Below are 14,937 nucleotides of genomic sequence, written 5' to 3'. Positions count from 1 at the left end.
ACACGAGGGCGAAATGCTGGCAAGCAAGAATGGGTTAGCTGGAAAATTTATAATGTCCAATAACGGACCATTTATATTGGTATTATAAATTTACTCATTCAGGACAAATATTTCAGATTCCCTATGGGAATCAACATCTATATCATCTGATGGCCAAGCAGGCATCAATTTTTGGTAATGAGTCAAAGTCTCTCAGTGCATTGGCACTGCCGGTGGCTCTAGTTAGCCTACGCAGTGGCCTTCACGGTATGCACTAGCCAGCGTATTGGTAGGCGTGCTAGGTACCAACTGATGAGCCCACCCTAGCACACGAGGGCGAAGTGCTGGCAAGCAAGAATGAGTTAGCTGGAAAATTTATAATGTCCAATAACGGACCATTTATAATGGTATTATAAATTTACTCATTCAGGACAAATATTTTAGATTCCCTATGGGAATCAACATCTATATCATCTGATGGCCAAGCAGGCATCAAATTTTGGTAATGAGACAAAGTCTCTCAGTGCATTGGCACTGCCGGTGGCTCCAGTTAGCCTACGCAGTGGCCTTCACGGTATGCACTAGCCAGCGTATTGGTAGGCGTGCTAGGTACCAACTGATGAGCCCACCCTAGCACACGAGGGCGAAATGCTGGCAAGCAAGAATGAGTTAGCTGGAAAATTTATAATGTCCAATAAGGGACCATTTACACTGACTGACAGAGCAAATGCAACACCAAGAAGGAGTGGTTCGAAAGGGATGAAAGTTGGGGAAAAAACAGAGACGGCACGGACGAATAATTGATGTTTATTTCAAACCGATATGCAGGTTACACAATGCGCACGGCATCGACTCAGTAGGATGTAGGACCACCGCGAGCGGCGATGCACGCAGAAACACATCGAGGTACAGAGTCAATAAGAGTGCGGATGGTGTCCTGAGGGATGGTTCTCCATTCTCTGTCAACCATTTGCCACAGTTAGTCGTCCGTACGAGGTTGGGGCAGAGTTTGCAAACGGCGTCCAATGAGATCCCACACGTGTTCGATTGGTGAGAGATCCGGAGAGTACGCTGGCCACGGAAGCATCTGTACACCTCGTAGAGCCTGTTGGGAGATGCGAGCAGTGTGTGGGCGGGCATTATCCTGCTGAAACAGAGCATTGGGCAGCCCCTGAAGGTACAGGAATGCTACCGGCCGCAGCACATGCTGCACGTAGTGGTGGGCATTTAACGTGCCTTGAATACGCACTAGAGGTGACGTGGAATCATACGCAATAGTGCCCCAAACCATGATGCCGCGTTGTCTAGCGGTAGGGCGCTCCACAGTTACTGCCGGATTTGACCTTTCTCCACGCCGACGCCACACTCGTCTGCGGTGACTATCACTGACAGAACAGAAGCGTGACTCATCGAGAACACGACGTTCCTCCATTCCCTCATCCAAGTCGCTCTAGCCCGGCACCATGCCAGGCGTGCACGTCTATGCTGTGGAGTCAATGGTAGTCTTCTGAGCAGACGCCGGGAGTGCAGGCCTCCTTCAACCAATCGACGGGAAATTGTTCTGGTCGATATTGGAACAGCCAGGGTGTCCTGCACATGCTGAAGAATGGCGGTAGACGTGGCGTGCGGGGCTGCCACCGCTTGGCGGCGGATGCGCCGATCCTCGCGTGCTGACGTGACTCGGACTGCGCCTGGACCCCTCGCATGTGCCACATGTCCCTGCGCCAACCATCTTCGCCGCAGGCGCTGCACCGTGGACACATCCCTATGGGTATCGGCTGCGATTTGACGAAGCGACCAACCTGCCCTTCTCAGCCCGATCACCATACCCCTCGTAAAGTCGTCTGTCTGCTGGAAATGCCTCCGTTGACGGCGGCCTGGCATTCTTAGCTATACACGTGTCCTGTGGCACACGACAACACGTTCTACAATGACTGTCGGCTGAGAAATCATGGTACGAAGTGGGCCATTCGCCAAAGCCGTGTCCCATTTATCGTTCACTACGTGCGCAGCACAGCGGCGCATTTCACATCATGAGCATACCTCAGTGACGTCAGTCTACCCTGCAATTGGCATAAAGTTCTGACCACTCCTTCTTGGTGTTGCATTTGCTCTGTCAGTCAGTGTATATTGGTATTATAAATTTACTCATTCAGGACAAATATTTCAGATTCCCTATGGGAATCAACATCTATATCATCTGATGGCCAAGCAGGCATCAATTTTTGGTAATGAGACAAAGTCTCTCAGTGCATTGGCACTGCCGGTGGCTCCAGTTAGCCTACGCAGTGGCCTTCACGGTATGCACTAGCCAGCGTATTGGTAGGCGTGCTAGGTACCAACTGATGAGCCCACCCTAGCACACGAGGGTGAAGTGCTGGCAAGCAAGAATGAGTTAGCTGGAAAATTTATAATGTCCAATAATGGACCATTTATATTGGTATTATAAATTTACTCATTCAGGACAAATATTTCAGATTCCCTATGGGAATCAACATCTATATCATCTGATGGCCAAGCAGGCATCAATTTTTGGTAATGAGACAAAGTCTCTCAGTGCATTGGCACTGCCGGTGGCTCCAGTTAGCCTACACAGTGGCCTTCACGGTATGCACTAGCCAGCGTATTGGTAGGCGTGCTAGGTACCAACTGATGAGCCCACCCTAGCACACGAGGGCGAAGTGCTGGCAAGCAAGAATGAGTTAGCTGGAAAATTTATAATGTCCAATAACAGACCATTTATATTGGTATTATAATCTTCGGGTTATTAAAGGTGAATTTTACATATCCTTTTCCTTTTTCTGAATTCTGTTTAAGTTTAATTTGTTGTTGGTATTTGCATTTAGTGATGATTTTATTGATGAATTTCAAACTGAAACCATTATGTAGAGCCTGTTGACGAATGAAAGAAAGTTTCTTTTTTCTGTCTGTTTCTGTTAGCGGAATTTCACAGGCTCTGTTGACGAAACTATAATAAGCAGATTTCTTTTGCGAGATGGGATGTAAAGAATCACTTTTGATTGTGGTCGGGGTAAAAGTGGGTTTCCTGTATATTTTAAATTGGAAATGGTTGTCTTAACGAATTGTTTGGATATCCAGAAAATTGAGTATGCCTTTCTCTTCTTCTTCAGCTGTAAATTTTATGTTTGGGTCTAAATTATTCAAAGTATTAAGGATGCTGTGACTGTCATTTATTTCCTTGTTAATTATGGAATAGGTATCATCAACATATCGAAGCCAGAGATCGAGTCCTTTAATGTGACCTACTATCTGAGTGTGTTCCAAATAGTCGAGGTAAATGTTAGCTAAAATTCCAGAAGCTGGCGCTCCCATTGGAAGTCCATCTTGCTGATATGTTTTATTATTAAAAGAGAAGAAATTGTGGTTCAAAACGAATTCCAAGATAGTAATGAAGTTTTCTATTTCATGTATACTGATACGTTTGTGAACTAATAAATTCATCTTTATAATCTCAATGGTGTTCTTATTAGGAATGTTCGTGTACATGTCCTTGATGTCGAAGGAACTTGTTACATGAGATGAAGTTAACTTGAAATCTTTAATAGCAATGCAGAACTCTTTGGAGCCTTTGAAATTCCGCTAACAGAAACAGACAGAGAAAAGGAACTTTCTTTCATTCGTCAACAGGCTCTACATAATGGTTTCAGTTTGAAATTCATCAATAAAATCATCACTAAATGCATATACCAACAACAAATTAAACTTTTTTTTTTTGCTAGGGGCTTCACGTCGCACCGACACAGATAGGTCTTATGGCGACGATGGGATAGGAAAGGCCTAGGAGTTGGAAGGAAGCGGCCGTGGCCTTATTTAAGGTACAGCCCCAGCATTCGCCTGGTGTGAAAATGGGAAACCACGGAAATCCATCTTCAGGGCTGCCGATAGTGGGATTCGAACCTACTATCTCCCGGATGCAAGCTCACATCCGCGCGCCTCTACGCACACGGCCAACTCGCCCGGTAAATTAAACTTAAACAGCATTCAGAAAAAAGAAAAAGGATATGTAAAATTCACCTTTAATAACCCGAAGATTTACAAAATCACCAACTTATTCAAGAAACACAATACCAAAGTAGCCTTCTCTACAAACAACAACACAAAATATAGATTCTATAGTCACAATAAAGCTAATAAACTTAAAGATGACGAATTCCAGGAATCAGGTATTTATAAGCTGACTTGTGCTCAATGTAAAAAAACTTACGTGGGACAATCTGGAAGGAACTTCTCAATTAGATATCAAGAACACGTCAATGCTGAAAGATACAAAAGATTCTCTGCCATGGAATCCCATATGAAAGAGTCCAACCACAAATTCACCAATATAAAACAGGACCTTCAAATTATCTGTATGATAAATAAAGGAAATCTTATGAACAACCTGAAAAACATCCACATCGTTCTTGATAAATTGGAAAACGGTGAAGAGAATCTCAACGAAAACAACGAGGATAAAAACATCTTATACGAGAATATAATAATAATAATTTCGTGTGGCTATTTCTAGCCGAGTGCAGCCCTTGTAAGGCAGACCCTCCGATGAGGGTGGGCGGCATCTGCCATGTGAAGGTAACTGCGTGTTATTGTGGTGGAGGATAGTGTTATGTGTGGTGTGTGAGTTGCAGGGATGTTGGGGACAGCACAAACACCCAGCCCCTGGGCCATTGGAATTAACCAATGAAGGTTAAAATCCCCGACCCGGCCGGGAATCGAACCCGGGACCCTCTGAACCGAAGGCCAGTACGCTGACCATTCAGCCAACGAGTCGGACATACGAGAATATTAGCAAATATTTAGAATGGGTAGACATGAAACAGACTAGACGAACAAGAGATATAATCAAACACGACATCGCAGAAGCACAGCCCAATCTCCCTTCTCCCTCACATGTTATTTTAGATGACGATAAAACTCTACTTCCCTTCTCTCCAGAGCTTACCACAAACTGTCAAACTGTATCACATCGTTACTTCACCAGGTCGCGCTCAAAGACAGACCCTCTAGACAGCGCAGAATAAACATCTTTTCCAAACAAGAACGAGAGGCAAGATGTCCTATTCTGATGACCTCCATTTTTATCAAAGGAGTCTCCAAAGAACTTTTATTTGTGCTTATTGTCATAATGTTTTTTCTTTTCAGTTCTTTATTTATACAGCTGAAGAGGACCAGTAAGTGGTCGAAACATGTCCTGTAAGTTTTAATTTTATTCAATTTTGCCTGAGGCAATAATAAAGTATTGATTAGGTGGTTATTTATACTTACTTCTTGATCGCCTTCGAATGTCGACGAGAGGAATCGCTAGTGCACATAGCGAGGAAACGATGCCGAAGGTAATCGATCGCATGCAGTATCATTGCTGGGGTGCATAAATATCGGTAACGTAAAAAATTGCGTGTGCTTAATCGCTCATAATAACGGATGCGCCAGTGATAGGGCGCTCGCTGTAACTGAAGGACGACACACAGTTTAATATAGGAATTTTGAAGGGACAGAAAAAAGTCGTCGCTACAACGGAGTTCTTGTTATATGCTGTACTCGCTATAGCAGACTTCTACTGTATATGATTAACACGATACCCTTATCCCTTTGTTCTAAAGAGTCGAGTATGAAGTGAGACGAATCTTCGTAGCGAGGTTTTACGGCCGTATGCCCTTCCTGACGTCAACCTCACCAGAGAAATTAATGAGATGTAAGGAATGACGTAATATGAGTAACTAAAACGGACTTTTATATGTACCGTAGGTCTAAAAGTCGTGTTCACCATTTATTGTCTTTTTACCTTTAGATATACTGCCTTCCGATGAAAACAGCCAGTATAACTTAAATATATTCTTAGTTCGTTAAATAATAGTATAGAATGTTTACACGTACAATTTATAGCTCTTTATAGCCTAGGAGGCATGTGTTCACTGCACAAAATTTTGAGGTTATCGCATATTGGACCCCCCCCCCCTTACTAATTTTGGCTGTAAAAGTGGGAAAATAAGGGGTCTAATACACGAGTAAATACGGTATGCTATTGGTCTCTGGGGCTGCTACAAATCAAATCTTGATGCTATTTTTCGAATACAGAAACGAGCTATCAGAATTATATAGAGACGAAACACATTAGATCATTGCAGACCATTATTTAAGAAACTAAGTATACTCCCAGTACCAAGCATTTACATCATGCAATGCATTCTACACGTGAAAAAAAATATTGATCACTTCAGAAAGAATTTTGACAATCACAGTTACCAGACGCAAACAAGAAATATTATTTTGATCCAGCACAAGAGTAAAACCATTGGCCTGAGACATGTAGACTCTGTTGGAATTAGATTGTATAATAAGCTTCCAAATAAGATTAAAGATATTAGTCCCGTCAGTTCATTTTCTACAGCTTTAAAAAATCTCCTGCTGAGTAGCTGCTTCTACAGTACAGAACAATACATGATGAAGTGCTCGTAATGATGCTATTACTTATTATTTTGTAAATGTTCGTAATATCTAGTGTATAGCCTTTAAAATATGATAATGTCACATTGATTATGTACATATTATTAACACCACACCAACATATTTTTATTTTGTCTTGTAAATATTGGTTATTAATATTATTTATTATTTAAAAGATTAAGATGTGCTGTCCTAACATTGAGGTGCTTCTGTTTTTTCTTTTTCTTCTTTTTCAAAATGTTCATTATTGTGCATACATTATTGTTAGTATTAGAAAATCACTCGACAACTCCTCTACTGTTGGCATATTTCAAAATATGTAACTGTACAGTCTATGGAAGCTAAATAAATGAATGAATGAATGAATGTATGCATTAAACAGACCAACACTCAGTCTCTGAGGTCAGAGGAATTAACCAGATACAGCTAAAATCTCATGCAGAATCCACAAACCTCTGAACTGAAGGCCACTACACTAAAAATTGAGCCAAGGAGCAGACGGTAATATATCAACTCTTCTTTCTTCTTCTGCTCCCTGGCCGAATATGTGCCTGCACTCTCAAGTATCACTCAGAGTCAGCTTTTCTGTACCTGGGCCACTGCAGTGTTTTAATAATATTTGTTTTTACGTTCCACTAACTACTTTTCTGATGGTTTTCGGAGATGCTGACGTGCCAGAATTTTGTCCAGCAGGAGTTATTTTATGTGCCAGTAAATCTACCGACACGAGGCTGACACATTTCTAGTTGCTTTACGTCGCATCGACACAGATAGGTCTTATGGCGATGATGGGACAGGGAAGGGCTGGGAGTGGGAAGGAAGCGGCCGTGGCCTTAAATTAAGGTACAGCTCCAGCATTTGCCTGGTGTGAAAATGGGAAACTACAGAAAACCATCTTCAGGGCTGCCGACAGTGGGGTTCGAACCTACTATCTCCCGAATACCGGATACTGGCCGCACTTCAGCGACTGCAGCTATCGAGCTTGGTGACACATTTCAGCACCTTCAAATACCACCAGACTGGGCCAGGATCGAACCTGCCAAGTTGGGGTCAGAAGGCCAGCGCCTCAATTGTCTGAACCACTTAGCTCAGCAAGGGTATTCTTCTTCCCAAAGGTGGTTTAGCTGTATGCCACCATGCTGCTCCTGGGCGTCTTTGGCTTCTCCTTGATTCAACAAGGGCAAGAGCTTTCTATACGCCGCATGACATGATTGTACCAGCAGTGTTGTCTCCCCTCCAGTTTCCCACCGATAGCAGTGATACCGAAGGATCCTCGCACGTGGTCATCACGCAGTCCATCATTCAGAGTAACACCCACAGCATTTACATCTTTGGAGCCATACATTATGGCAGGTCTGAATGACATCCATCTGAAGCACAAGATACCCTTCGACGATCGTCATTTCATCCAGTCAACACTGATGTGATACTCTACGTCATTATTCAGAGATGCCAACCCTCAACGGTAGTGTCATGGTCTTCTGGGCCCTGTTTCATAAAACATCTTTCACTAATATTATTAGCAAGAAACCAATAATATTAACTAATAATATTAGTATTATGTTTCATAGAGTTATTAGCTAATAATATTAGTAATTAGTTTATGAGTCAACTTTATTAGTAGATATTCCTAATAATATTATTTAATTGTTACACAGACAACATGACTAACAAAAGTTACTCATATTACTGGGACTATTTCCATGAGTGTATTTTGAAACCAAAGCGTGTAATATTTTAATATTTTGGCATAAAATCGTGATCAGTGAAATGGTTGATTGTGATTCAAATAGTGATGAGGAACAAGTGTAGCTATTCGCCATTCAATAAATGTTAGGCCAAACACAGCCTGTACTGGTATATAACACACACATGAATACAATGAGATTTAGGTTAGATTACAGAACTTTTGAGTATTTGCTCGATAGGATTAGTAACAGAATGTTCCACTGCAAGGAATGAACTGCAACCTCAAAACAGCAGCTTCACATTGCACTGCACGGGTTGGTAGTGATACACAGTATCATTGTGTTTCCCTAGTGCAGTTCTGCTCGGAGACTCCAGCTATTCTTTAAAATCTTGGCTTATACCACTAGTATACAGAGACAGTGGTGATGATTATTGTTTTAAGAAGAAGTACAACTAGGCAAGTGGAAGCAATGCCAGGACTCAGGGAAGGGCCCCGTGGTCACCAACCCACACTCCCAAATTGAGAGCCCCTGGGCGCCCTTTTAGTTGCCTCTTACAACAAGCAGGGCATACCGTGGGTGTTATTCTCCTGCCCCCACCCACATGGGGTAGTAAACCAAGATTTTGCTGGTCCATCTCAACAGAGATTTTTAAGAGCACATAATAAAAAAAAGTAAAATGAACAAAGAGGGTTATAGTGTGCAAAGGCTGCGAATAGTTGACGCTTTAGTTCAATCACTTTTTGCAAAGAAACATTCTTCTCTCATATTATTTTCACTTCTTTTATCCATTCTCATATGAATCAAAGTCACAACAATGAAAATACCAAGTGAGCTTATCGAACATAATGTGTAGTCAAGCACTAGCCTACTGCTAGGAACAGACACAAACCAAGAACATATGCAACAGACCGATTCTAACCTCCATTTGTATCAGATGACTAATGAAATAATATGAGTGAAGATATTTTATTAGTCATGTGTAAATCTTTATGAAACAGAATTCGGTTGTCTAATAATTATTTTTATGAGTTCTAATATTATTAGTTATTTTAATGAAACAGGGCCCTGCAGACACGAGAAGATTGTGTTCAACTAAAAACCATGTGAAAAAAACATTCAGTCTGTACAACATTATTACTGTCATTTTTTGTCATAAAAAAGACAAGAGCATCTTGCTCTGCCCTTCGATCCTTTTGTTTGTTTTGTTTTTTAATTTCTCATAGCATGGGCAATCATCATGTTCAATTGAAAAATCACATTTGCATGTTCCACAGAACATGTGTTTCAGTGAAATTTTCTATGGTCCTAGGCATGAAAAGTCTTCTGTGTAGTACTTTCGGTAATACTGATTCGCTGCAGATCATCTTTCCCCACGATCAATCAGCTCTTCATTGGTCTAACATTTACACAACTTATTATTATTATTATTTTGGTTTATGCTGATCTTAGCTTTATCTAAATAAATGCATGTACTGCACAACATAAATTTGCAGCAATTTTTTTTTTTTTTTTTTTACAATTTGCTCTACGTCGCACCGACACAGATAGGCCTTATGGCGACGATGGGAAAGGAAAGGCCTAGGAGTGGGAAGGAAGCAGCCGTGGACTTTGCCTGGTGTGAAAATGGGAAACCACAGAAAACCATCTTCAGTGGTGTTTGAACCCATTATCTCCCGGATACAAGCTCACAGCTGCACAGCCTTAACGGCGCGGCCAATTGCCTGGTAATTTGCAGCAAAAGCATGCAACAGAAGTAATAGTCAGCGCAGGCAACTCATTAGTAAATCGCAGATAAACAGAAACCGAGCACATATGCCGAGAATATACAAAATTATGTTGGCTGTTAACGGTGTAGATGTCACCATTCAAAAAATGTTTTCTAACACAGAGTCTTAAGTATCAAAACTTATTTTTTTCATGTTGGCAGGAGAAATGGAAAATATATAAAAGAGCATTTCAATTTCATGAAATCCGTGACAATACAGCTTCCTCATTGCTGTAGTACGAGGAAAAATACTCTCGCGATAATGACACACCCAAGATACTCGAACGTGCCAGTCGTAGTAGTTCGCCAGCTAGGAAGACATGGCTCTGCAAAGTTGTAGAACAGCTGATCCTGAGACCATTTCTCTCCAGTGATGACCTCCCTTGTCCTAAGGATGCCTCAACCTCTTCATGTACAACATAGCAACTAGTTTTCTAAATCTTACAGATATGCTGGGAACTAGCTCAAAATATACACAGTACCTACGTGCAGTGGAGTGAGGTCCTCACAGTCAGCTAAATTAACATCAGCTCCATAGTTGGCAAGTAGCGTAATCAAAGACGTTTTGTTCTGGTGCTTGCAGGCAAGATACAATGGGGTATAGCCCTCATGAGTCCGAGCATTGGGATTACAGTCCTCTGAAACAAATAAATAAGAGATTGAAATCTCAAAAACCCAAGAATATGCGGGCATCCTAACAGTATGCAGTAAATAAACTTAAAACCCCGATGCCACAATATGGCACATAACATGAATTTTACTATTCAGAAATCCAGTCAACATCCGGTCACAGTGCAAAGGTGAAGAAGACAAGAAGGAAATCAAGATATATGAGTGCACCGAGAGTGTAGTGTTCCTTGCTTCCATGCATATCATACGGCAAAAAAAGTGTGAATGTGGTTTAAGTGTGAATGGAAAAATCACTGGGAATATGGAAGGGATTGGTGATGACATACCTTGATTTAGAAAAGGCATATGATTGTGTACCCAGAAAAAAGGTATGGAAAGTAATAAACAAGTTCATGTGGCTATTTCTAGCCGAGTGCAGTCCTTGTAAGGCAGACCCTCTGATGAGGGTGGGCAGCATCTGCCATGTGTAGGTAACTGCGTGTTATTGTGGTGGAGGATGATGTTATGTGTGGTGTGAGTTGCAGGGATGTTGGGGACAGCACCAACACCCAGCCCCCGAGCCACTGGAATTAACCAATGAAGGTTAAAATCCTTGAACCGGCCGGGAATTGAACCTGGGACCCTGTGAACCCAAGGCCAGTACGCTGACCATTCAGCCAACAAGTCAGACAAAGTGAAATCGTGTCCTCATCCTGAGGTGGTACAGTTCTTTTCAGGCTGGAGGTGAGCTGCATTCACCATTTGAACCACATACCAGCCTGCTTACCATTCTTAAATTTCTGGCAGCACCGGGAATTGAACCTGGGCCCCCGAGGACGGCAGCTATGGGGGAGGACTATGGAAAGTAATGCAACAGAAAGGAATTGGAAAACAAATGATGGAATATGTGCAAGCCATGTACAAAAATTGTTGTAGCAATGTCCAGACACATGCGGGAAGGACAGAGTGGTTTTGGAATGAAACTGGACTACAACTCACTGTTACTCATAATGGTTATGGATAAAATTGTGAAAGAGACAAAGATAAAACACGGGGACAGGGAGCAAACGGAGAGGAAATACAAAGGCACCTCGATATATCGAGTGGTAATCTTTTTTTTTTTTTTTTTTTTTTGGCACTTGCTTTACGTCGCATCGACACAGATAGGTCTTATGGCGACGATGGGACAGGAAAGGTCTAGGAGTGGGAAGGAAGCGGCCATGGCCTTAATTAAGGTACAGCCCCAGCATTTGCCTGGTGTGAAAATGGGAAACCACAGAAAACCATTTTCAGGGCTGCCGACAGTGGGGTTCGAACCCACTATCTCCCGAATACTGGATACTGGCCGCACTTAAGAGACTGCAGCTATCGAACTCAGTCGAGTGGTAATCAGCGTGGAAAAGAGGAAGACAATGGTGTTGACTAGGGGGAAACGAATTATAAAAATAAAGGGACAAAACCTTAAAATTGTGGAAAGCTCCAAATAATTGGGAGGCAAACTGATGCAGGATGCAGGGCTGGACATGGACATCAGTAAAAGGATTCAACAGAATGTGAGAAACTTGGTGAGGAGGAAGGAAGTACCAATGAAGTGTATAAGATGTACTACTGCTTAACGTCTTAGCATAAAAGCCCGACTATACTCACGATTTTATATATTTAATAAAACGAAAACCCGAGTATAATCGGGAATGTTGCTCACTGATCGGTAGCTAATTTAAAGGCCCAAATATACTTGTTTCTTGTCGTTTTTCAGTATTTCTGCCAGATATTTATAAAATTACTACTTCAGGTTCCTATTTTTGCCAAAAGATGTCTGACTCAATCGTAGTGGATGTCAGTGACTCAGGCAGCTCGTTTTCGTGGCCTTTCCCTATTTATTGCTATCTAAGTGTACTTCATCTGTTAGGTGAAAATGGAGAGTGAAGAAGAGTTTGACATTGAGTTTAGTGAGTCTGCTAGTTCTGTGTGCACGATGCTAGAGGGAAGAAGGCAGGAAGGGAATCCAGTACATGCGTAAGGAGTGCGATGCAGCATTGTGTTGATCCTTGTGTTAGGGCATTTCATACAGCCACAAACATATGAACAATGTCTTTCTTGTATAATATTGGGTGTCATGTTACCTTACTTGCCATTTGTTCAGTGCTGTGTTATTTATTTTACATGTAAGTTAAAACAAACTCGGGATTTTAAAACAGGAACTTTTCAGCAGCTATATTTCATTGTCAAGTTGGCAAAATTTACTTTCATTGTTACCACTGTCACTGTTTTTCAATAAAAGGTCCATTTTAACAACAACAAAAAATAGGTAAAAAAAAGAATCACAATTTTGTAAATAATTGCTATGTTAGGAGGTTAACACTTACATATGCAGCGGACAAGGGACAGAGTAAGAATATCAGGAAGGAAATTGAAGTGGACAGAATGGAGGGGAATAAACTTAGATGGGTTGAACATGTTAAGAGGGTGGAAGACGGAAAGATGCTCAAACAGAAGGTGGAGACCCAGACAGAAGTTGGAAGAGCAAGAGGAAAACCCAGACTAAGGTGGTTCAAAATGATCGAGAATAATATAATCACAAGAAACTTAGATTGGAACACAGCTAAGGGGGTTGGATAGAGGAAGAGGGGAAGGTGCCATCAACCCAGCGGGAGCTGGATGAAGAAGATGACACGAAATATACCTTGTTATTCCCTGAAATTTTTTCACTGTAATATTTTTTAAATAGTAAAACATCTTACGCCTTTGTGGCTCAGGCGGCAGCGGACTAGCCTTTCAACACTGGGTTCCGTAGTTCACACCCTGGCCACTCCATGTGAGATTTACGCTGGACGAAGCAGAGGTTGTTCTCAAGTGTTCTCGGTCATCTTTCATTCCAGCAACACTCTCCATTATCATTTCATTTGTTAGTCATTAATCATTGCCCCAGGAGTGCAACAGGCTTTAGCAGCTGGCACAATTTCCACTTCGCCACTAGATGGCGGCTTCAGTCATTCCATTCCTGATTCGGTCTAATGACTGGAAACAGGCTGTGGATGAATCAATCAGTGTAATGTTTCCCTTTCACTCCCTTTATTAAGCAGTCGATGAAACTTTTTAATGGTAACTGTTCATAAATACCACTATTCCCTAACAAAAACATTTAACAGAAATACGTGAACAGAAGTACTTGGTAATGATGACATCCAAGGAATGTGATAAATTGTGTTATTATAAACAAGTATCCTTGTAACCGAAATTCATACTGTCAGTCGAGTGAGCTGGAAAATGATATAGAACAAAATTTTATTAGACACATTTACTTTCAAGCCTGACATTGAAGTGCAAAAATGAAGTATGTACACCACACAATACAGTTTAAATTTCATAAAAGTTTTAGCTTGTACAGTTGAATTTACAACATTACTCAACAAGCGCCTTCATTCAGGAATAATAAATTAATATTTTTCATTTGTCTTTTGCTGCTCTTCCAATACGCATTTTAAAAATTTAGGTTCTCTTTTGTTGTAGTCTTCATCAGTTGTTAGACTTGTTTGATGCAACCCTCCATACCACCCTATCCTGTACTAAAAGTGTTCATTTCTATGCAATTCCCCCAGACAAAAGTCTTCAAAAACATCTTTCTAATTCGTATATCACCGTTCAAAATGAGCAAATTTCTTTTAAAGCCATCCTTGGCTGTGCTAATCTGTATTTGATGTCCTCCTTACTTCGCCCATCATCTCTTCTACAGGGCGCCAGGAAATGTTCTCCGCAGCGCCTACGTGCTGCTGCGCGAGGCGGCATCAGCAGTTAAGTCGGCAGCGTGGCTGCTGCTGCTTGTATTTAAAAAAAAAAAAACACTAAACTTTGTACTCATCACATCAATTCATAACAGTTGCTGGAAGTGTTATCCTTATGTTCGAAGACAGACTTCACGTCTACACATATTGTCAAAGACTTTCACTAAAGTGTCTTGCGTAATGGACTGCACATAATTAATTATATTCACTGTAAGGTCATCAATAATTTTTCGTCTGTTAAAACCGTAGGCCTGCCTGTTCTCGGTGCATCGTGAACTGAGCCGGTCACACAAAATTTACTTATCAAATCCCGAATGGTATCCCAGTTTGGACACTTTGAATTATGAAACAGAGCCTGAAAGTTTAGTTTTACATTTTCTGTAAACCGATCGCCTTCGCGAAAAGCGTATTCCACCAAAAAAAGCTCTCTCTTCAGTAGTAAACATTACCGCTTGTGTCCTGTTACACTATTTCAATAATCTGTCTGAATGCTCACTTAATGCAATACACACCAACGATTTCGACAGCCCACAGCTCACACGTGGCTATCCTGTTGACCTTGGCATCTCGGCGAGCGAGGGTGACAGATATGACACTGCGGAGAACATTTCCATTACTTTTGCTCTCTTCTTGTACTCCTTCTCCAAAG

The 14,937-nt window shown here is 41.5% G+C and overlaps 1 protein-coding gene across 3 annotated transcripts in view; it reads right to left on the bottom strand.

Moving 5' to 3' along the window:
- Window positions 1–14,937, bottom strand: part of LOC136883385 (ankyrin repeat and SOCS box protein 3) — a 182,034-nt gene that overhangs the window by 128,799 nt on the left and 38,298 nt on the right. For all 3 annotated transcript variants that reach the window (XM_068229859.1, XM_068229869.1, XM_068229862.1), the window contains exon 3: window positions 10,380–10,535. In XM_068229859.1, coding sequence (XP_068085960.1) covers window positions 10,380–10,535 — 156 coding nt within the window. The remainder of the gene's footprint in view (window positions 1–10,379; window positions 10,536–14,937) is intronic.

The sequence above is a fragment of the Anabrus simplex genome, chromosome 1 (assembly GCF_040414725.1).
Source record: "Anabrus simplex isolate iqAnaSimp1 chromosome 1, ASM4041472v1, whole genome shotgun sequence".
NCBI lineage: Eukaryota > Metazoa > Arthropoda > Insecta > Orthoptera > Tettigoniidae > Anabrus > Anabrus simplex.
This window is presented reverse-complemented; position numbering and strand designations above follow the sequence as displayed.